At 42.6% G+C, this 24,719-nt stretch overlaps 1 protein-coding gene across 1 annotated transcript in view; it reads left to right on the top strand.

Moving 5' to 3' along the window:
- Positions 1-1,860: 1,860 nt before the first annotated feature.
- GABBR2 (gamma-aminobutyric acid type B receptor subunit 2) overlaps positions 1,861-24,719 on the top strand; it is an 850,065-nt gene continuing 827,206 nt past the window's right edge. The window contains exon 1 of the mRNA XM_036741052.1: positions 1,861-3,367. Coding sequence (XP_036596947.1) covers positions 3,029-3,367 — 339 coding nt within the window. The 5' untranslated portion in view covers positions 1,861-3,028. The remainder of the gene's footprint in view (positions 3,368-24,719) is intronic.

The following is a 24,719-nucleotide window of genomic DNA, read 5'->3' on the forward strand; positions in this document are numbered from 1 at the left end:
GATCTATATGACTCCCAATTCTCTAAACATTTCCTGTGTTCCAGCCTCTGTGCATTTGTTCATGATGTTCTCTTAACCTAGAGTGTTGCATTCCCATCCCCTCTTTCAAAACCCTGCCTGTCCTTCAGGTACCATGTTAAATACTACCCTATCTCATTCCCTCTCCCCCCTAGTTTCCAGCCCCCACCAACAATTGGATGTAGAACCATAGGATATAGAACAGGAAGGGACTTTAGAGAAAACCTTGTCCAACCATCTTATTTTACATAAGGAAACTGAGGCTCAAAACAGAATCACCTTTGAACCCACATTCTCTGGAAATTCAGAGCTCATTCCACCTTACAACCTCTCTAAAGCCCCCTAGACATGTCGTTATAGGTTCCTTATGACACCATATAATCTGCCTCATGTTTTATTTCTCTACTTGTCCAATCTCTTCTTGAAAGCAGATTTTGCGTTTTGTCTTTCTTTGCTAAGACCCTTTCCTAGGTCTTACCATATTGCTGGGTACAGAGCAGGGACTTAACAAATATTTTTGAATTCACTTGGATTGAATTCATAGGTCAGTTTACACACAGTGTATTCATAAGGCTGTTCACTTGCAATGTATGTGTACTTTAATGAACCTGTGATCTCATTGATGTAGCTGCAGATAGATGCCTATCCTGCGAAGTTCTTATCCATGAAGAAGCATAAATGATGACACCAGAAAGAAACACAGTTGGAAAAGCAGGCCGGTGGCATAGAGAGACTGAGGGATAACTGGTGGAAGGCCCTTGTGTTTTGCTTGCAAATCAGACCATCTCAAGAGCTCTAGAAGTAGTACCTCCAGCATGTTGGGTGGGGCCTTTGTGAAATATTTCTAGTAGGACTCAGTAGGTTATCTTATAGAATTATGTTTGTGCTCATAGTATAAATATACATGTATATATAGCAGGATTCAAGTGTGGCATTGTGGATAGAGTGTAGGATATGATTCGTAAAGATCTGGGTTCAAATACTGCCTCTGACACTTACTAACTGTAATACCCTGAGCAAATCATTTAAGCTCTCTGAAGCTCAGTCTTCACATTTTTAAACTGGGAATAACATTGCCTGATTCACAGGGTTGTTGTGAGCATGAAATTAGGTAATGTAGGTAAAGTGCTTTGCGAACCTTAAAGAACCATATAAATGGTATCTATTCTTACATGAAGGGGAAAATGAGTTCATATGAATGTATTTGGATGAGACAGTTTCACAAGCCAAATAGGGTGGGAGAGTTTTATATAAAGGGCTTTGGATGCCTGAATCAGAGAAGGCTTTGGGGGTACCGTCTGTTCATGTGGGAAGAACTGTGTGCATGCAATGTCTGGAGCATGTGAATACAGGTGCCAATCTTGAGCTTCCATAACTTAGACTGACCAGTTCAGGGAAAACAGATATTCTTCCTTAGATGGTGATGCCATAAGATTTTTTCTAGAGCGGGGGAAAGAAGCTCCGAGGTACTCTAGTTTCTGGCTGGCAGAGAGGGAAACCTCTCTGTCTGCATAACATAGACAGATTTTCTTCTAGCAAATGCAGTGAGTGTTGAGTGGAATGAGAGGAGGCTTAGGTAGAATGTGGAACTCACACCCATTAGGGGTTTTAAATGTTTACCTGATAAAAAACGACTTGTAATTCCGTATCCGAAGGAGATAGTGAATCCACAGACCCCCCGGAACAATGCAGATGTCACAGGAAACACTTTGGTATGGCATCTGCTGCTGCCATTTGAGTGTGCCAGGGCCGCTTCTCTTCCTTGCCCTCACACACACACACACACACACACACACACACACGCACACACACACGCACGCTCCCCCTTCCCCGTAGGTTGATGGATTTGCCCAAACCCCGTCTCCTGATACTTCTACCCGATAACCTGCTCAGCATCTGATAGCCCACAAGCGACGTGCAAGCGCCGGTTACTAGCAGTAATCGTCAGCCACGTCTCTAATGAAGAAACCCCAGCCGCATCCTCGGTGGGGCTGAGCTGAGCGCGGAGAGCTGAGGAGGCGCTAGGGCTCCGCCACCTCCTCCACGCGGGGAGTCAGCCAGCCGAGCGCTGCCGAACCAGCCTTCTTGCGAGGCGGGCTCTCCCGCGGGGAGGCCTCGAGCTTTCTCCAGCTTCTTCGGCTTCGGGGGAATGCGGCACTCACTTCTCCCCCTAGGCTGGGAGGAGAAGCCTCCGAGGCAGCAGAGGCAGAGGCAGAGGGAGCGCGGGAGCCTCCCCCACCCCCAGGACACACACCCTGTCTCTGGGGGCAGGATTTTCTGACCAGATTTTCCAGTGCCTAAATTTCGGGGGTGATTTTAATTCTCTTCCTTCCCTCCCTCCCCCCACCCCGTGCCCATCGCTCCTTCCTCGGGCCTGGGGCTCCATCATGCAGCCTTAGGGCTGCTGGAGCTGAGGGAAGAGAAGGTTGAATTCAGGGAAGGGGACTGACTGCTGGCGCCTGCGGCGGGTCCGGCTTGGGTGGCTGCGGCTGCCTGGTGAAGGTAGCAACAACTGCAGCAGCAGCAGCAGCAGCAGCAGCAGCAGCAGCAGCAGCAGCAGCAGCAGCAGCAGCAGCAGCAGCAGCAACCGCGCTAACACACCACAGCCTCAGCGCCTGAGAAAGGGCACCCGAAGGGGCCGGTCCTCCGTATCTCTGTTCCGTCCCTCATTCCTCGGAATGATTGATCTGTTGCTGTTGCTGTTGTGAGTGGTGGCGGCGGCAGAGAGGGTGACAGCAGCTGGCACAGCTGGGAGGCGGCAGGCGCCATTGCCAGGACGACTGTCGGGGGTGCCTCGGACTGGCGGGCGGGGGAAGGAAGCCCTTTACGCGTCCGACGGAGAACTCGGTTGGAAGAGGAGGCGGAGGCTCAGCTAGCGCAGGTGCTGCCGCCTGCCCCACGCTGGGCCCCGGGCCATGCGGCCGGAGTGAGAAGGCGCTTGTGGCCCCGGCGCCCCCAGCAGCCTAGTAGCCTGGGCAGGTTGGACTGGAGTCTCTCCAGCGTCGGCGGCATGGCTTCTAGCCGGGGCTCGGGCCGGAGCAGGCTCAGCCCCTTCGCCACTGCGGCCAGCCAGGCTGCGCCGGGACTGCGACTCGCCCCTATGTTGCCCTTGCTGCTCCTGCTGCTGCCAGCTTCGGGAGGGTCGCGGGCCTTTCCCCGGGGGGCTGCGGGGCCGCCGCTCAACAGTCCACCCCTGTCCATCATGGGCTTGATGCCACTCACGGACAACGTGGCAAAGGGCAGCATTGGTCGAGGGGTGCTGCCTGCCGTGGAGCTGGCGATCCAGCAGATCCGCAACGAGTCCCTCTTGTACCCCTACTTCTTGGACCTTCGGCTCTACGACACCGAGGTGAGTGCCACGGCTCTACCCCCAACCCAAGCTTAGCCTTCCCCTTTTTCTCAGTTCTGCGATCCTTCCTTTGGTCCCGCTACCGCCTCCTTCCTCCCCCCGCCCCGGGCCTTCGGGGCCGGTTTCCCCCATTTAGCCTGGCCGCGCGGTGTGATTACTGTTAAGAAGGGAATTGCAGGGAGCCCGGTTTCCACAGTGGACAGGGGCCGGGGCTCGAGGGGCAGCAGTTCTCTCGAGGTGCCCCGTGGCGTCGGCCCTGCAGTAGGAACTGGGCCAGAGGGATTAGGGATGGGGAGAAGTGGGGATTGGGGTGGGGGAGCTCGAAGAAGCACCTTACTGAGGCAAAGAGGAGTGGAAGGATGAGGAAGAAGGGGAAAAGGAAAAGTGGGGACAAAGAAGAGAGAAAAGGGGAAGAAATAGGTGTCTTAGGAGTCACTGGGCTATAAAGATGGAGAGGAAAGAGCCCGCTGTCCTGCCTTGTGTATGCACGGAGAGGTCAGGGACTTCGCTTCTAGGGAGGAGTTTCGATCTGTGTGTCCAGAGACAGGTGTGTTTCTGACATCAATTTGTAGACGTTGATTGTTAAATGGCAGGTTTTTTTCCCCTCTGTTTTTGGTGGGGGAGGTCTATGTATGTATTTCTGGCACATTGCTAGGTTACATTCAGCAGTTCTATCCCCAAATGCAGTCCGTACGGATTTAGCAGTAGAGGGAGGTTGGAGTTTTGTTTCTCTCCCAGGGAGCCTACAACGGCAAGGGGGAGAGTCCACATGCAGCCCTTGAGTAACTCAGTTGTAACTGTAGAAGGAAGTGAAAAGGGAGCGGATGTCATCCATTTCATCGATCGTTTTCCCTCCAGAGAGAAGGGAGGGAGGGGCAGGTGCCCTTGCAAAGGGGGAATGGTAAAGATCAGCGGGGGGGGGGGGGGGGGGGGAGCGCCGCGGGAAATGAGGTTGGATCTAGCCTTCTCATCCAGGGTTTTGTGGCAGGTTGTGGGTTTTCTTGCAGAGTACACAAACAGGTCGCCTTGTCCTTTTCCTTCCAGTGTGTGACTTACCATGTGCTGTTTCCAAATGCGGGCATTTGGATTGAGGGCTCGTTGAGCCTACAAAAATTCCTCTCTTCCTCTTTCGGAAGACTCCCTCAGGGATACTGACCATGTGGGCAGTATGTCGGCAGAGCCCTGGCTGTCCCACCAAGAGACGTCAGGCAGGTCACACAGAAATCCCGCCAGTTTCACATGCCTTGGGTGACAGTCGAGGGAGAGAAATATGTTTTAGTGCGCATAGTAGGCCTGGTCCAAGCCTCTGATGTCACCAGACTCCTTTCTTAGAATGCTGTTGTGGTTATAAAAGTGTCTTGTGGAATGATCTCTGAGTTTAGTAAGAATTTCAGTGTGTTTGCAAAAGAAAGCCCTAGCAGGGGCTGAATCCACGACCTGAAGGTGGCGGTAATTTCTAGAGAAAGACAAGATTTTTCCATAAACATTTCCACAGCAACCTTGGTGAAACTATTGAAAACCGTCACTTACCATTTGTCGTTAAAGAATGCTTTACAATTCTTTTCATTTTCCTCCCCAGCCCGTTTCTATGTAACCTCCAATTTAGATAGACACTGATAGAAGTAGAGAAAAAAAAGGCAACACTGGACAGTCTTCAATTCCCAGCTGTCCCATTTTATTTACGGAAAGACAGTGATTTGTTTCTATATGGATGTTAATATTATAAAAAAGGTATATTTTATATTATTTACTATATGTATACAATGTTTATACTTCAACATTTCCCCCAAAGATAAGTTAATGACCAAGAAGAGGCTTAAGATCAGATAATATAAAATTAGTAAGAAAACATCATTGAGGTAGTTCCCAATGGTGTAGGTTTGTGTGCTGCATATTGAAAGCCAATGCAGAAACTGTCTTCCTGGAAGAGACATCATCTGCCCAAAGAAAATTAATGCCAATAGTGTATGAAATGGCCATAAAGAGAGCTAGAAGAATTTTTTCCCTGAAAGGCACACTTACTTCAAATAACTACACATTGACCTGCAAATACCTAATTTATACTATTTTGATTTCCACCCATCTTTTTTTCTAGTTTAAACTGATCTGTCTGAGAGCTGGTGACTGTCTACTGATGAAACTATGTACTGACAGCATATATGCTAAAACAGGGTTTACCCTACGTACATCGCAACCAAATATGAGTTGAGCTATTCAGTTTTCCACATTATTTTTAAAATCATAGGATTAAAAGACTCATTCTTTAAGATATTTATTTAAGGTCCCTTCTCTGCAATAGCAGAACGCAAACACTCAAAGTATTGGTACTTCAGTACTTAGCTGTGGGGTGAAGCATTTTTATTTCTAAAGTGTGCCTCAAAAACCCAACAATCAAATATTGCTTGCTTCTGGTGGCGGTGGGGTACAGAAATGCAAGATGGTGAATTTCTATTTGATGAAATGGTCACAACCTAATTTTCAAAACGGCTTGCTTACTTTTTTTCTTGATATGATTCAGTGAAGATTATGTGAGTTTTTTTTGTTTATGTGTCCAGAAAATGATCTTCAGCTAATAAATATATGTACTCAATGGCAGTAGAGAATAGGAGAGGATTGATGACATAATTTAATAAAAATTTTAAAATCTTGATTTCTTCAAAGCAGACAGACAAGCTCTTATTCACAAGCAAAGCAAAGTGACGAATTGTTCAAATAATTCATTGCAAAAAATTGCTTTTGAGGAAAAAATCATGGAGATTTAGGCCTGTTTTATTCAGATCAGCTGTCTGCATTGATTAATGTTGCTGGATCCTTCTTTATGCATTGGATGGATTGAGTGTTCAGGCTTTGGCAAATTGTACTGAGGGATTCTGCCCTGCCATGGTCCATTTAATTCTGGCATATAGACCTGACCTCCATCTACACTGCCCCAAATGAAATTGTAAATGAAATGAATTTTCTTCTGATTCCATGAGCCTCTAATTCTATGCATCTGTTCATTGCATTCCTTACACACTCACCCCCATCCCAGTTTCGTAAGTTTACAGTGACCTAGGTGATATGGTACAGTAGAAAGAATGCTAGATATGTAGTCACAGGACCTGGGTTCAAATCCTAGCTCTGTTATTTGCTGCTAGTGTGACTTTGGGCAACTCACTTAACCTCTCTTCAGTCTCAGTTTCCCCATCTATGAAATGAGTGGTTTCTTAGGTCCCTTCTACCTCTAAACCCACAGTCCTCTAATTCTATGAGATTTAGCAATGGTTTACATAGGTTGACCAATGCAGATAGCCAATCTCAAAAATACAATAGGAAGAATTATTTGGGAGTGGGGGCTAAATTATCTGACAATCTGAATAATGAGAGGTAGCTTGAATTAATGGAAAGAGCACTCATATGGATCTGGATTAGAGTCCCCTCCCCCTTAATTTTTACAAACTAGATGGGTGATTTTGAGCAATTCACTTCATGTCTCTTGTCCTCAGTTTCCTTGTCTGTAAAATGGGTGGGGTGGGGGGGGGAGGTTGGTGGCTCACTAAGGATACTTTCAGCACTAATATTGTAAATCTGGATTATCATCAAATCTCTACTTTGCTGAATCTTGTATCCAAAGTGAAGTGAAAAGTCAAGGGAATTATCTGGATAATTAAAGAAAAAGTGGAACGACCCAGTTTTACTTCATCTCAAGTGTTTTTGGCCTGAATGAGCCAAATCGACGTATTTCTTTTCCAATGTACTTTGTGCTTTTAGATCCAGATTGATAGATCATGGAAGCATTACTTCTCTGTAAGAACATTATCAAAATATAGGAGAGGAATTGGTGCCTGTGATATGAATGGCCTCAAAGTGCTACAACCAATGCTGACCAGGCTGCAGGTCAGCAGCATTAGTAGAGGGTGGAGAGTCCTAGACTGCATGATTTAGATGCAGCTAGTTGGCACAGTAAATAGAGAAACAGTCTGGAGTCAGGAAGCTCTGAGTTCAAATCCAGCCTCAGACACTTACTAGCTATATGACACTTAACTGTTGTCTGCCTCAGTTTCCTTAACTGTAAAATTATTATAGTAATAGGACCTACCTCTGAGAGTTGTGAGGTAATATTTGTAAAGTGCCTGGCATATAGTAGGCACTTAATTAGTGCTTGCTTTCTTCTTCCTTTCTTTCCTTTCTAGACTCTATCCCCTGTTCTGCCACTCACTATCAATGTGAACTTGGGCTAGTAACCTAAATTTACAGAGGTCTCAGTATGCTTCTCTGTAAAATGGGGATAATATTTCTTGCACTACCTCTGTCATCAAGACTGTTGGGAAGAGCTTGGTAGACCTCAACATTACTGAGTAAAGGGACCTCCTAGAATTATTAGTACCGGGGAATGCTTTTACATAAGACAGATCCCAACTTCACTACATTGCAAGATAGATTGGAATAGCCACAAAACTGGACAAAGCAACACAAAATACTCAAAACACAAACAGAAAGACTTTCAAGATAAGTGTATGACAGAAAAGCCTCATTATAATTCATAGGGGAGCTATATAGGAAGCAACTTCAAGGCATTATCTCTCTGCACTACTTGGGGGGGGGGGCGGAAAGGAGGGTATAGTGAGACCTGGGCATTGACTACCAATGGAAGGTATGAAGTGTGACAAAATCCTTCAAGTTCACACCTTGTTAACACAGGACCTTCGTCTTTAAGTTACATTATACATGCTCTTTTGCTAAGTTGTAATAGGTATGTTTCTGTATGTACCATACGTGTGTATATTCCTTTATTTTGCCTTTTTAGGTAGTTAGGGTTGAGAACTCCAGGAGTGAAAATTCCTTCTACTGATGTGAATTGACATCTCATCTTTAACTTATGAGAAAGTTGCCTAGGGCACTGTGGGATTAAGTGATTCTTCTATGTTTATGGAGCTAGTCTGTGCCAAAAGCAGGACTTAAACTCAAGTCTGTCTGTCTTCTTGAACGCCTTGTATCCATTGCCCCTCCTCTATATGTTTCACATATCAACAAACAATACATATTGGGGAACTACTCAGAAGGCTAACTTAGGCTACTACATCATGTGTTTGAACTCTGAAGCCCAAATTGGCCCTGAAATGAATAAACACCTCACCAAATGCAGACACTCATTCACCTTCTTTTGACCTTGTCCCCAGTATGTGCCTATATCCTTTCTAGCAATGAACAAGTATAAATCAACCATCAGTTCAATTTCAGGGAGGTGATGAGATGCTTTCTTAGGATTTTTAATTTCTTTAAAGTTTGATATCCTACCATGTACTGTATAGATTGCCTTTTTTTCTTTAAAAATTATATTGATTTTATACCAATGATTGGTGTTTACATTACCAAAATACTTTTTCCCCACTCTCGTCCCATAGAAACATCCCTTGTAAGAAAGAATGAGAGACAGACAGACAGACAGAGACAGAGGTGGGGGAGGGAAGGAGAGAGGGAAGGAAGGAGAGGGAGAAAGTTCAACTAAATCAACCAATCTATGGACTAAATCTGCCATTCTATGTAATTCCAGTGCCTTCCCTCTGTTGATTATTTCCTATTTATCCCACATGTAGCTTGATATATATGCATATACATATATGTATACATACATACATACACACATAAATATACATTTGTTTGCATTTATCTCTCCCATTAGATTGTAAGCTTCTTGAGATCAAGGACCATCTTTTGCCTGTTTTTTTGCATCCCTAGTGCTTAGCACTGTGCCTGCCACATAGTAGGTGCTTAATAAATGTTTATTGAATGAATGAATATAGTGTTCCATAGTCACAGCCCATCTCTGCAAAGAAGGGAAGGAAGTGTGTTCTAGCACTTCTTTGGAACCAAACTCAATCATCATGATTTCACAGCATTCAGTATCTATGGTTGTGCTGTCGCTGTTGCCATTTACATTATATATAGTCATTATAAATATTGTTTTCCTATTTCTGCTTATTTTGCTTTGCATCAATTCATATAGGTCTTCCCATGGTTCCCAGTATTCATTATATTCATTGCTTCTTGTAGCTCAGTAACGTTTCATTGTATTCTCCTATTACAGTTTGCTTAATCACTCCCCATTTCATGGGCATCTGTTGACTATAAAAAGTGCTGCTACAAATATTTTGGTGCATTTGTTGGGCCTTCCTTTTTATCATTAACCTTCTTCAGTCAAATAGTATGGCCATTTTAGAATGATTCTAAATCGATTCCTAGAACCTCTGGAGTAATTGACAGCCTTGTATTAGTGTTCCTGTCTTTCCATAACCTCGTAAACACTAGTTTTCCATCGTCTGTCATTTTTGTCAGTTTACCATTATGAGCCATAAAACTGTACCTTATTTTTTATCTTCCTGAGCTCATGAGATTATTTAAAATAAATTCTTTCAAAATATTCAAAACTTCTAATTTTGTCTCATTTTCTTTTATAATCAGTCTATTAGCAAACGTATTTTAAGGGGGAAAATGGTATAGATGTTTCAGTGTGTCCATTTACATATACACACATATGCATATACGTTAAACATGAGAAGTCGCTGTGGTCCAGTGTATTGAAAGGGGACTTCAGAATCAGGGGGAGCTGTCTTCAAACCCTAACTAGGACAAATGTTAGCTGTTATGGCCCTAAGCAAGTCACCTGACTTCTTAGTACCCCAGGCATCTCTCTTAAGATTGTAAAATGCAGAGAAAGTGATAGCATTGGTAGAGGAAATTTTCTCACTGAGTACTTCCTTTATCCATGAAATTACATGCATATGCATAGGTATACAGATATACATATACTATCCATATGTATGCACACATAATATACATATAAAACATAGAGCTAGGGACTGGAATTGTGATTTCATCAGTTAGATAGAATTCCCAGACTAAGAAACTCCCTCTACCAATTCAGGTTAGCACCTTCTCTGCAATTTATAGTCTTAGGGGAGAGGCAGTATGATATAGTGAGTAGAGAGCAGGTTTTGAATCCAGGACATTCTGAGTTCAAAACCTACCTCAGACAAATACTGGCTGTGTAACCTTGGACAAGTCACTTCACCTCTAGCTGATCTAGGCAGTATATGTATACATTTGTGTAATTCATACACATGTGTACAACACAAATATATACACCATGTTGATCTGAATATCATTCTCATCCCCCCCACAATGTCAATTGTATTAAATTCAAGTATAGCCTATGATTAGGGAGAGGTATTGGACTAGACCCCTGATTTCATTGATATAGAGAATTGCCCAATGATTGCCTCTAACAATGTAGCTCAGCACCTTCTCTGTGGCACCTAGTTTTAAAGAGTTACCTACAGATTTAGAAGTTACGTAGCTTCACCAGGGTCACACAGAACAGTATGAGGCAGAGACACAACTTGAACTCAGATCCACCTATGGGTCAGAGGCATGACTTGAACTCAGATTCCCCTAACTTCAAGGCCAGTTTTCTATCTACTATACCTATAATTGTTGTTTTTAGAGTGTGTGTATGTATATACCTATGTACATACATACGTATGTATGTACACACACATATATAATGTCTCCTTTCAAAGGAATTTCATTTTAGGAGTATAACATATTTAGGAGTGACCTGTAGTCAAGCTAATATGCTACATGCATATAATCGTTGCATCTGCCTCCTCCCTCCTATATTACCTTCTGGTAAGATACAGTGTCTCTATTTTACACTTTTACCTATGTACCAAGTGCCAGTTTTGTATAATACTCCCACCCTTGACCAGCTGCTTTTGAGAATGAACAGGTTGCTCAAGCTTCAAATCCCAGTCCAGTGTTGGCCTCTTTGCTGAAACCATCAGCATGCTCACATCAAGAGAATATTCTTTTGTCTACAATGAGAGTCTTTGTTTTGCTGAAAAACAGCCAGGGGAGCTCCCATCTTCTTCCTCGGAGGTCACTAAGTTGCTCAGAGAAGACCAGTATCCAAGAGCACATAATGGCCACTGCATCAGAGGAGGAGGATGCTAGGCTGCTTTTCCTCAGTTTCTACTGCAGCTATAGATGATGTACAACATGGAGAGCAAAATGACTAAGCCCCATCTGTTTGGGCTGTTTATGAACATCTTATTCTTAGTGTGTGTTTTTCTGAAATCCAATTGATTTCCTTTTGGCATAAATCTAACTGGCATTAACTTTAAAGAGACAAGTAAAAATATTCCCAACTTTAAGAGAAATGGAGAGTCAGTACTAGAGAGGGCACCTGGCTTTGCAGGTCGTGGAGGGCCAGTGATATGGGCCAGGCCCAGGGAGGAAGGGCATTGTTCAGAGAGGTGGGCTTTTTACTCCATGAGACCTTTTGCCTCTATCCATCTGTTCAATTCACTTCAAGTGATGCAAGATGACCAAGAAAGTAGCTGAGGCTTGAGTAGCTGAGGCTTGAATCCTTATTGATGGAGTTTCCAGAAATTTCTAAAAGCCATCACTGCCCCTCAGGTTGTCATTTAGGAACTTACAGGCTTTACTGGTCATCACATGAAGAAAGGAATTTTACCTCCTCTTCATGAATAGAACAGGGACAAAACCTGGGTGCAGCATTTTAATGAGCATGCTCCACATATAAGAGGAGGCATTTCTGGGGAAGCCCCGTCTGCTGAAGGTCACATGGTTCCATCAGACTCAGCAAAAACTCGTCTTTTTAAAAAGAGCTCATTTTAAAGAAATTATACCCTCTCCACAGGCATTGAGCTTACCTTGATTACCAGACTCTTACATTTGTGTTCAGGTGAATCCCAAGTTTGAGATGCCTAGAGCAGAATCTTAATTGCCTTTGGGCATGAACCTTTGATTCCACTGGTATAAGGAACCCAAAGTGAGTTAATTCCCTCTATCAGTTCAGATTAGCAACTGCTCTTTTGTAGTCTTAGAGAGTAGCCTCAGACACTTAGAGTTTAAGTGACTTGCCCAGGCTATAGATCCAGCATGGGTCAGAGATGGGACTTGAATTCATGTTCCTGGTTAGCTCTTAAAATCCATTATGCCATCTTTCCTTTACCTGACTTAGAAACTTTGATGAAGGCAATATGCTCTGGAATAATTGAACAAAGAATTCAACAGATATTCATTAGGTGCCTGCTATGTGAAAGGCACCAGGCTAGCATAACTCCTTTAACTCCTTTTTTTTTGTGATGACAGAGAAGAATTTGGAGTCTGAATGTGTGGGTTTCTGGGAGATGTAGTTCTGGACCAACAGCCATTTTCTTCCTCTCCTTTGAGGTTCTGAGAACATTGGGAGCCTTAGGATGAGTGTGGCTGTGGGAGCATGAGCTATGAGATGAAATTCCACCACACTGGGAGTTTCAGACTGAGACTGTGGCAGTGGGAAAGGCAGTCAGCTGTAGCAGCAGCAGCAGTTGTGGTGATAATGCATTTTAAGAGAGTGTAGAAATTGGATGGTAGCTGGAGCAGGCACACAGAGACTAGGTAGCAGAGTATGAGGCTACTGCCTGAGCCCTGGATGCAGCAGCCTGTGGGGCCACTGCCAGAACCCTGGGTGCTGCAGCTGTCTCTGCTTTCAGTGTCTAGAATTGGATAGTGGTTGCTGAAATTCCATGTGGGAGAATAAGCACCAGACTGTGAAGGATAGTCCTTTCTTTCCCCTTTTTCTCCCCAAGTAGGGCAGAAGCTGATTCTAAAGCTTATTCTACTTTTAAAAAGTCACTTTTCAAGTTTCTGTTTAAGTAGTTTGAATTTATTTTTCTGGCTAGACAGATCCTATCTATCTAACGGCAGTTGATATGTGTCACCTTATTTGCAAACAAGTGGGCTGCAGTAAGGAGAAACTATTTGATCATTGGTGTACAGAGATACAGGAAGGGTGAGGATTTGAACCATGGTCCAAACATGCCAGGCTTTCTCCCGGCTGGGGGCTAAGTCAAATGGAGAGAGAAAAAGTGATTCTTATATAAGGTTTTGATTTATTAGAAATTTTTAAAAATAAGCTTCACAAGAAGCAGAACTGAACTGGATCCTTGTTTTCCTTTCCTTTGCCTAGGCTAAAAACGAGTCAAAATGCCATTTATCCTGTTGGGGCCAAGGCTAAGCTACTGGGATGTGCACCTCATTTACTTCTTTCTCTATCCTTCCTGCCCAAGCATGCATACAGAAAACTTTTCACAGGTGTAGAGTTGAGTGGTGACTAGGGAGTGGGTGTCTGGTGGGAGGAGAAAAGGTACAGCTGGACATAGCTGACAATGACCTTATTCCAAAGGTAGGAACCAGTGGAAGGAGTGAATATTCTCTCCTTTTTGGCATCACCTCCTACCTCAGACCTATATCCAGATAGACACAAAAAACTATAACGGGCATTTGGAATACAAAGACCAAGGCAAAACATTTTCTGTTCTCAAGGGACCCACATTCTACTTACTAGAAGCCTAGAAGATAAGCATAACAAGCAGAGAGATAAGTATAACACAAAGTAGGGAGTAAAAGGGGCAGATAGAGAAATCAAATGAAATGCTCTAGGAATATTTAAAGGAGAACATTTTAATACCTGGTGTGGGAGGAACTTCAGAGAAGAGGTGGTACATAAGGTGAGTGAGTCTTGAAGAAAAGTAGAGAATCTAAAAGGCAGAGATGAGGAAGTAGTGCTTTCTAGACATGGGAGAATATCATTTCCAGCATTCAGCAAGTATATGGTTATTGTGCTCCAGTGTGTCCTCATTACAGTGACTTAGAAGCTTGGAAGGGAATTTGGGTCATCTAGTTTGGCCTCCTACCTGAAGCATGAATCTTCTGCATAACATTCTGGACAAGTGGCCATCCATCCTCTACTTGGAAATTTTCAGGAAAGAATTCATTATGCCATCAGGCCATCCTTTTAGTTTTGTAGGACAGCTTTAATTGTTAGAAATTTCCTCCTTGTATTGAGCCAAAATCTCCCTTCCTGGAACTTCTACTTATTGGTCCTAGCCCTGCCATTGAAGCCACACAGAACAATATGAGCCAAAAATAGGCTGCCTGCATTATCAGTTTCTTTACTACACCTGCTTTAGTACTAATCTCCTCATCACAGTACTTATTCTCTCCCCCCCCCCAGTTCCAGCTGTGCTCCCTGACTCAGCTCCTCCTCCACCCCCAAACTCCAGTAATAGAAAAACATTTTCAGAAAAATTTCTCCCTGAATTTGTACTCCCTCCATTAAAGCAGAAGGAAGGAAGGATGACTGGGCAGGGGGTGGGGTGGATAGAAAGAGATTAAACCAATACTGGATAGACTTTCTTTTTGGGAAAAAATGGAAAGCAAAGAGTGAATCCAAGATTTCAGGTGCAATTCAAAGGAATAGGAAAGGTTGGGAGTTAATAGTCTAAAAATGACCACAGTGATGCAGACAGAAACAGAAGTATTGAACAAATATGTTAGTTGACTAAATCTATACATTTTGTGCTAGCCTGAGGGAAGCTGGATGGTAAATTATGACGGCTTATGGATCACAAATTACCTTGCAATCGTTTTGCTCTTCTATAGGAACTTATTTTGTGGTTTTTCTGTGTTTTTTGGAACACAACTTCAGTAACTTCATATGTTTTTAAAAAGGTGATCCTTACAGTCTTACTATGATCCCATTCAAGTATCTTCATAAATCTCTCATGGAGGAGCTGTCCAAGGTTCTGGAGGCTTCCCTCTTGTTATTTTTTAATCTTGAGGACAGAATTTAGGTCTCAAGAATGGTAATGTTTGAGAACTGAAAGGAATTGTAAAGGCCATCTAGTCTGATGCCTCTATTTTATAAATTATCTATAATAATTCTTGGGATACTTCAAATTTTAAAAGTTGCGGTTTTTAAAAAGCAGTTTATTATATTGTACTTACCAAAAAGAATAGTGTGGGAGATGTATCAGATAATATTTTAAACTTTTTTAAAAAATAAATTTATTTTTTATTTTTAGTTTACAACACTCAGTTCCACAGGTTTTGGGGTTCCAAATTTTCTCTCCTCCCTCTCCTCCCCCCATCCCCCCAAGACGGCATGTATTTGAATGTAGGTTCTACATATACCTTCACATTGAACTTATCATTTTTTAACTTTTAAAAGAATGTTAAATCTTGAGTTATACACACTTTCCACTCAAATTCAGGAGGCATCCAACAACACAACTCATCTGTGTCACAAGCCTATACCAACTGATGCTTCCAGAGTGCTGACTCAAAATTCGATGTCATTTGTATATATGATATTAAATAATTGCTGCACAGCATTCACTATCATTTGGAGTGAACTTATCATTCTAGTTCTGCTTTTCTTTACTTTGATTTGAACTTTGTTCTCATTAAAAAAAACCCTGGATGTCTGTATGCAAGAGTCACACTAAAAAAAATCTGGTAATTTTGATCACTGCTTTATATCGTCCTCCTTTCCAAGACAGTTTCATGTTCCCTCTAGGGGCATGCCACATTATTTAGAAAACTCTTATCATATAACATATCACACAGCTGCCTTTTGTATACATGGGCTCCAGTTTCAGCTTCTTTACTTCTTAGCTGTGTGATAGAGTACAAATCACTTAAGTTCTCTGATGCACCTAAAATGGATGCAGTGATATTTTCATTGATTATTGCCTAAAATATGGAGAGATTTTGATTTACAGTAAGGAGCAAATACCTTAACTAATATTTATGTAGCCCTCTAAAGTTTGCAAAGCTCTTTACATATGTTAACTCTTCATCCTCACCACAGTCTTGTAAGGATAGGTGTATTATTATCCCCATTTTACAGAGGAGGGAATTCAGGATCAGAGAAGTGATTTATACCTTGTTATACAGTTAGGATGTGTCTGAGGTAGGATTCAAATTCAGTGTTTCCTGATCTGGGTCCTACATCTTCTCTATTGTACCCACCTATCTGTCTAGGGGCCATTTCCAGTCATCCTGACCTATATCTTGCCACTGGACCCAGATGGCTCTGGAGAAGAGAGTGAGGCTGGTGACTTTTCACAGCCTTCCCTCACTTAAATCTAATTCACTTGCAAGTCATGATATCACCTTCCCGATGCCATGCTCCTCTTCGAGAATGAAGGACAAACAATGGATGACCTAGCTGCCTATATTCCAGAAGTGCTGAACTATTAAATACTTGTACCATGAAGCTCAAAAGATTATTGTGAAGAAAATGCTTTATAATATGAATGGTGCTATACGCATATGAGCTTATCCTTCTGGGTTCATTCCCTGTGCTGAATTAGATATTTTTTCCATCATCTGATACCCTCTTTTCTGTTAACTTTCTTCAACACTCTTTATCTAAGTCCTTGTGTTGTCCCATTGGCCTTCTTCATGTTCTTTGTGTATAAGATTTCATTTCCCACTTCCATGCCTTTGCTCAGGCAATGTCCCGTACCTATGATGTCTTCCCTTCCAACCTCCACTTCTTAGAACCTCTAGTTTCCTTTAAGGCTTAAGCCAAGCACTGACTCCTATGAGAGCCTTTTTCCTGACCCGTTTGACCTTGGCTGGCTATTAGACCTTATCTGCCTCTAGTCTGTTGATATTCACTTACACATTACTGATTTCTTGCACAATCTTTTATAATCCCAATAACAATCCACATTTTTATAGTTCTTTAAGATTTACAAAGCATGTTTCTTACAATAACCCTATGAAGTGGCTTAGCAGAAAGCACTGCATCTAGAATAAGAGGAACGGGATTCAGATTCCTGCCCTGCCACTTAGTATGTTCTTTTAGGCAAATCATTCACCTCTCTGTACCTCCCTTTATCATCTGTAAAATTAGAGGTTTTTCCTAGATTCATTCTAGATTCCATTCTAACTCTACCAATATTTTTTACTCCAAGTCCAAGGATCTTTTTGCTATATGTGTTAAAGAAAACTGTACAAAAAGGGAGGAGGGAGAATTGAGTTGGTTCCCCTGGTGCTAAGCACACTGTGCTTAGAGATAGATTTGATGTTGAACCTTCTCTAAAATTGATACAGTCAAATGGGGAAAATGACATATTCACAGACAACTATGATTTTAGGGTGAATGTGATCAGTGCAGAAGAGAGGTTCAGGCAGAGTTATTGGTAATTTGAGGGGAGAGAAACCACTTTCAGTTGGAGGTTGGGAGTGGACATGAAAAGATTAGGGGAAGAGTTAAATCTGAGTTAAACCTTGAAGGAAGAGAGAGGCTTCAAAGAGACAGAGGTCAGAAGGAGTACAATCTACCCACAGAAGGCAGTGAACAAGACCATAGAAATGGGAAGGGCAGGATGAGAATGGGGAATAGAGAATAGTCTAGTTGCCTTGAATTATAAAACATGTGAAGGGAATATCATTCAATAGAGTAGTCAAAAAACCATTTATTAACCACTTACTATTTGCCAGGCACTGTGCTAAGTGTTGGGGTTACAAAGAAAGGCAAAAACAGTCCCTGACCCCAAGCAACTAACATGCTAATGAGAGAGATAATATGTAAATAACTAGATACATGCAAAATACATACAGGGAAGATTGGAGGCAATCTCAGAGGGCAAGTCACTAGCAGTTGGGGGACCAGCAAAGAACTCTTGTAGAAAAACTAAAGAAAGATAAATTCTAGTCAGATTATAAAGGACATTAAAGTTCAGGACCAGAAATTTGTACTAGATTTAGTAGGTAATGAAGAACTTTGGAAGTTTTCTTAGAATAGGACTGAAGTGATAAGTTCATAAGATTACTCAGGCAGTTGAGTGGAAGGTGGATTGGAAAAGGAGAGAATAAAGTAAAAAAAAAGTCAGTTAGGAGTATATTGATGTAGTGTGAGGTAAGAAGAGATGAGGACTGACCTAAAGTAGTTGTTGCTGGAAAGGACAAAAAGGACAGATGTAAGAGATATTGCTGATGTAGAATTACAGTGCTTGGGGACTAATTGGGTGTATTGGATGATAGGGACAGAGAAGACTAAAGGTAATCTTAAAATTTCAAGACTTAGCGATTTGGAGGGTGGTGATTCCATCAAAAGAAATGGAAAGTATGCAGAAGGGGCAGGTTTCGGGGGGAAGGTTAGTTCAATTTGGGATATAGTAAGCTTGAGGTGCTTCAGGTAGAGATATCCAGTAAGCAGTTGGAGATGCAGAATAATAGCTCTGGGGAGAGGTTGGGTGTAAAAATAGAGATTCGAGAATCATAAGCATGGAAGTGATAATTAAAGCTATCAGAAGAGAAGCAATCACCAAGGGAGAGAGCTCTGAGAATGAAGAGATGAAATCCAAGTCAATCAGTTAGCCACAAAATCATAAGGGACACTCAGACTTAGGGTGAGGACCAGTGTTGTGCAATGGATGGGAACAACACTGAATTTAGGGTCAGAGGACCTGGGTTCGAATTCTGGTATTACCCCCCTCCTCCCCCCGTGTATCAGGAGGGCAGAGTTTATAATCTCAAAGAGGATCATAAACATGTCTGAAAGGTTCGGAATCGCCGGATAGAAGAAACTCTCAAAGTAGAAGGCAGAAGAATCAAAACATTTATTTAGGCTCCACAGTAACCAACCCATGAACCAGAAGCCCCATTTTGATATGTTGATCAAAATCTTCCAGGCCCAATAAGTACGCCTTGCAAGAGTAACCAGGAGGCTACAGAGAAGCATGATTGCGTAAAGCAAAATCATGCTTCCCCCTCGATGGTAATAAGATTACCCACTGGCCTGAAGTCTTTGTTCAGCTTCCTCCCGTAGATCAGCTCTGCTACTGGCAGCTCCTGCCTCAGCTGTGTCTGTTTCTGAAACTGAAGCTGCAACTGTAACTGACGATGTAACGGTCGCTGTAACTGACGTAACTGTCGTAACTGTCGCTGGCTCCAACCGGAAAAGGAAAGAGAGAGAATCTTCAAGCTGTCCTCTCCCCTCTTATAGGGTTTTTGACATCATCAAGCTCCGCCCAAATGACCAGGGCCGATTGGTTCCTGAGTTGGCTCCTCCCCCTAGCATAGCCGTTAACACCTCCCCTCAGCCAGCCCCATGACTCATCACACAGGAAGTTGTCTGCTTCCCGGCATGCTCCCCGGGCCTCCTGCCCCGGAAGAGCAAGCCACAGTGTCCAGAGGCTCAATGAGGTAAGCTGAGTCATTCAAAGAAAACAAAGCCCATTCTGGCTACACTCCACCCCTTGTTATAGGATACATAATCTAATCAGCCATGTATCCTAGAACATACATTGTGATTCAATTACAAAGGAAACTAAAACATATCATTCACAATAAAGCAAAACATATCATTCAGTGACATTCCCAAACATTGGTTAACGATTCAAATGCGATCCACCCCTAGATCCCAGCAAAATAATCTCTTCAATCAATCATCCCCAAAATAATTATTAATAATTCAAATATCCACCCCTAAATCCTTGTATCCATTACATAGGATCAATAATATCATAACAATAAAACAACACAGCAAGGATAACACAAAATAAGTAAACAGAACACTATCATCATTTCCACCCCCCTTGAACGATTGGGGCTCAAAATCTTGGGGTGAGGGGTGAAGGTCTCATTTTCCATAGCTTCTTCATGCTGAAATTGGATGTAGAGATGGCCCTGCCCCCAAAAAGTCCCATTCCAGAGGTCATTTCTTTAACGAGCTGGCAGGAATTCCAAGAATGCTACATGCTTAGGCAGTCACCGGAAAGTGCAGGGTGCTTAAGCCTGAAGGAAACAAAACTAGCAACAAGGTTAGCCAAAACAAAGGACAAAAAGAATAGACAAGTATGGACTATAATTCTTCAAATAAAATCATCTCAAGTTTGGTTGAGATTTCAGTTATGCAAAGATCCAACATCAGAGCCAAACTCAGGTGGGAAATGTTTCTTTTCAAAAGGAACATAATGAGGAAGCCAAGAGGATCCCACCCTAGATATAGACTAAGATTGTCCTCCCAGCCTTTCCCCAGATGTACAAGTTTTCATCCGTTGATCACACAAGGTCACCTTCACTCTGAGTGGCTTGTAGGCTTGCAGGAGCAGTTCTTATTTCCCTATTTCTCGTGTTATCAAGTCCTCTATACATTCTGTATAATTCATTGGTTGGAATTCCATCTATCATTTCAAAACCTACTCCTGCTCTTAATAAAGCAGTAAACATTTCTTTCCTTGTTACTCTCCTTTGGCGCCAAGTTTGCTGGTTATTCACCCTTCTCTCTCGAGGAGATCTATCCCCTCCCCAGTCACCTAAGTCATGTAACTGTAAAATCTTATTTATCACTGTTGTAAGACGGCTCCCTACTTCTCCAAGTAATAAATTCAAAATTAGTTGTTTATAAGCAGGGGGAGCTGTCCTAATTATTAAATTCCTATGAGGCAGTTCCATTGAATCATTGTAATATTTGTCTGCAGTTCCTACCATAATGGCAGTCTTCATTACCTCCTCCTTTAGTCTCATGATACAATCTCTAAGTGAATACCAGGGTCTGTGCTCAGTGGGCCACATAGAATCAGTAGCATATCTCTTATTGCATCCCACAGCGGCTAATGCCAACAGAGTAGTCCTGCTATCACCATCTCCTTGCTGATGATGTTCCCTAAAAGCTTGTTGAACTAGAGGATCATGGCTGATACCTATGAATCTCATGCAGTCTGTCCCATCTACTGATATTCCACCGGCCCCTTGATCACTGAGTCTTACCATCCAAGATATCAATGGTTCTCCTATTCTTTGGCTGAATCTACTCAAAATATCTGTGACCTCTTGCGGTGAGAAATCTTCCTGAATTTCCCTTGTAACTGAATCTTCACCTCGGGTTTCTGTCTTCCTCCTTTGTATGGGTTGAGCCCTTGTCTGATCATTTAACCATCTCCTATTCTCTGTGTGAGGCACATCCTGAACCCCAGTAGTGTTTTGTGCCTCAGCCCCTAACATTGTCTCATTCTCTCCCCACTCACTTCCTCTGCCACCATGGCTAGGACGAAGCAGGCAGTCAGGCTCTTTCTGGGCTGGGTTGAAATGCACTCTGGGCTTTTTTGGTCTCCTGTTGCTCTTAGCCACATTAATAGAAAAGTTCTCATTTAAGTCAGTTTGGTCTCCTGCTATCTGAGATTCCTCTTCTTCCTGTGGGGTAGGAGTGCCCCCATGTCTTTCACTTAATCTCAATCTTTCGTATACTAGCCGGTAGGCTGATAACACTATCCAGCTTTGCCTAGATAGTGATGCCCCTGACTGAATCCCAACTTCTCGTAAACACTTTTCCAAATCCCTAGGATCTCCTCTCCGTAGCCTTGGTTCCGTTTTCACAGGGTCCAGCTTTTTTAGCCAATTCTTTTGCTAGGGAGGAATAAAATGGATCCTCCCATCCTGGGATATTCATCTCTTCCTCTGAAATTGTTCTGCTTCTAAATAGAGATCTTATACCTAGCGATCCTGTTCGTGACGCCAAATGTATCAGGAGGGCAGAGTTTATAATCTCAAAGAGGATCATAAACATGTCTGAAAGGTTCGGAATCGCCGGATAGAAGAAACTCTCAAAGTAGAAGGCAGAAGAATCAAAACATTTATTTAGGCTCCACAGTAACCAACCCATGAACCAGAAGCCCCATTTTGATATGTTGATCAAAATCTTCCAGGCCCAATAAGTACGCCTTGCAAGAGTAACCAGGAGGCTACAGAGAAGCATGATTGCGTAAAGCAAAATCATGCTTCCCCCTCGATGGTAATAAGATTACCCACTGGCCTGAAGTCTTTGTTCAGCTTCCTCCCGTAGATCAGCTCTGCTACTGGCAGCTCCTGCCTCAGCTGTGTCTGTTTCTGAAACTGAAGCTGCAACTGTAACTGACGATGTAACGGTCGCTGTAACTGACGTAACTGTCGTAACTGTCGCTGGCTCCAACCGGAAAAGGAAAGAGAGAGAATCTTCAAGCTGTCCTCTCCCCTCTTATAGGGTTTTTGACATCATCAAGCTCCGCCCAAATGACCAGGGCCGATTGGTTCCTGAGTTGGCTCCTCCCCCTAGCATAGCCGTTAACACCTCCCCTCAGCCAGCCCCATGACTCATCACACAGGAAGTTGTCTGCTTCCCGGCATGCTCCCCGGGCCTCCTGCCCCGGAAGAGCAAGCCACAGTGTCCAGAGGCTCAATGAGGTAAGCTGAGTCATTCAAAGAAAACAAAGCCCATTCTGGCTACACCCCGACAACCCATATCACCCTGAACAGGTAAATTAACCTCTCTGGCTCTCAGTTTCCTCAACTATAAAATTAAGGAATTGGACAACACCAAGGTTTCTTAGCTTTTTTGTTTGTCAGACTCCTTTAGCAATCTCATGAAGTCTATGGACCCCTTATTAATTCATAAAATACATTACTTAGAATTACAAAGGAAACTACCTCTATTGAAATAGTTACCACATAGCAGGTGCTTAATTTGATTTTACTTGACTCAAAATATTAAGAAAACAGGTTCATTGATCTGACTAGATGACGTCTAAGGAGAGCTCTATCTGTAAATCCTAAAATCCTACTATAAGGGAGGGCAATGGGAAGAGGTTGAGGAAGCAGCAAAAGAGATAGGAGGGGTGATCAGAGAGGTAAGGGACCTCAAAAAGTGCCATGCTACAGAAGTCAAGAAAGGAAAAAGAATGTCACAAGGGTTTCATGCTATGAAGACAGAAGGGAAAAAACTCTCTGTCTTTCAATGAAAAAGAGATCCTTAGTAACCTTGTAAAGATTTGCTCATAGAGAGTAGAAGGTCTGAAAACCAGGTTTCAAGGGAGGAGGAATGAGTAAGTGATAAGGGAGTAAAGGCAGTGATTATAGATAATTTTTCCTAGAAATCTGACCATAAAAAGGAGGAGAGAGTTAGGAGCCTAGTAGGGTTAAGGGATGTTTTATGTTTGTTTTGGGGGTAAGAAGGCCTGAATGTATTCATAAACAGGGAAGGAGCCTGTAATGAGGGAAAGAATAAAGATGAGAGAGAGGGAATGGATCCATGGAACAAGGTCCTGAGGAGACAGAAGAGGATGGGAAGGATAAAACAATAACAGGAAAATAAGAAGACACTTACCTATCTTCAGGAACTTCAAGTTACCAGGTTCAGATGAATTACATTCCAGGGTAGCAAACTTACTGAGAGATACGACTACTGATCTATTATTGGTGATCTTTGAAGTATCTTGGGAAACCAGAGAGGTGACACAGAGCTAATGTCTCCATTTTTATAAGAGGAAAAGGATTGAAAATTTCAGACTATAGATCAGTGACCTTAATTTCCATTCCTGGCCAAAAAAAGCACATATTATTAAAGGAATGGTTGGTGAGCATTTAGAAAGGGAACTGGTGATCACTTAGAGTCAGCATGGCTTCATCAAGAACAGGTGATACCAGAGTTACCTCACTTCTTAGGATAGGTCAGAGAGATGCCATAGGCAGAGTATACTTATTTAGATCTTAGTGATTTGACAAAGCCTCTTGTACCATCTTTCTGGAACAGTTAAAGAAAGGGAAATTTTAGGGTTTAAGGTAGAGATAGAGCAGTTTGAAGTCACTATCTTTTTGGAAGCTGGGCAGTCAAAGGAACTGTGAGAACAGAGTGCTGGAAGGGCCATCAATGTCAGAGATATCCTTAAAGACTTGGAAGCAGGGGTCCTGGGTTCCAATCCTGAAATAGTCACTTACTAAATGTGTTAACTTAGATTAGGTAAATCATCTGATCTTTCTTTGGGACTCAGTTTCCATAACTGTGAAATGAGTGGCTTGGAGTAGATGATCTCAAAATCCTCTTCCATCTCTAAAGCTCTCTTATGATCGGCCCTATGTTCTATGATTTCCTGTCATCCTTGTGGATATTGAATAACAAAGGAAGGGCTGGAGAAGCGTATATAAAATAAGAGTAAACAGGCTCTGAGTGAACCCAGGGGGTTCTTTTTGGAACAAACAGCTTGTGCTTTAGTGCATGAGTTTTATGGACACCTATTATGGTTGCTCCAAGTGAATTTGCATTCTCTCTGACTCTTGCAGCTGTTTTCTGAATGGCTTATGTTGTCCAATAAGTATATAAGTGATATGTTTGGTATTTGAAATTATATACATACTTTTTGGTCTGGACTTATTATTTTTATTGTTGTGGGGAATTCTCGGTGTGGAAACTTCTGCCAACAAATGTAGATTAATGACTCTTCTGTAACCTCAAGTCTCAGGCAGTTACCATGAAAGGTTTAATGACTCCCCAACAGTCAGTCAGGCAGCTGGGCAGCTAGGTGGCACAGTGGATAGAATGCTGGGTCTGGAGTCAGGAAGATCTGAGTTCAAATCCAGTTCAAATACCTCAGTTTCCTCATCTGTAAATGAGCAGAAGAAAGAAAGGGCAAACCACCTCAGTATCTTTGCCAAGAAAACCCCAAATGGGGTCACAAAGAGTTGGACACAACTGAAA

The sequence above is a fragment of the Trichosurus vulpecula genome, chromosome 1 (assembly GCF_011100635.1).
Source record: "Trichosurus vulpecula isolate mTriVul1 chromosome 1, mTriVul1.pri, whole genome shotgun sequence".
In the NCBI taxonomy this organism is placed as follows: Eukaryota; Metazoa; Chordata; class Mammalia; order Diprotodontia; family Phalangeridae; genus Trichosurus; species Trichosurus vulpecula.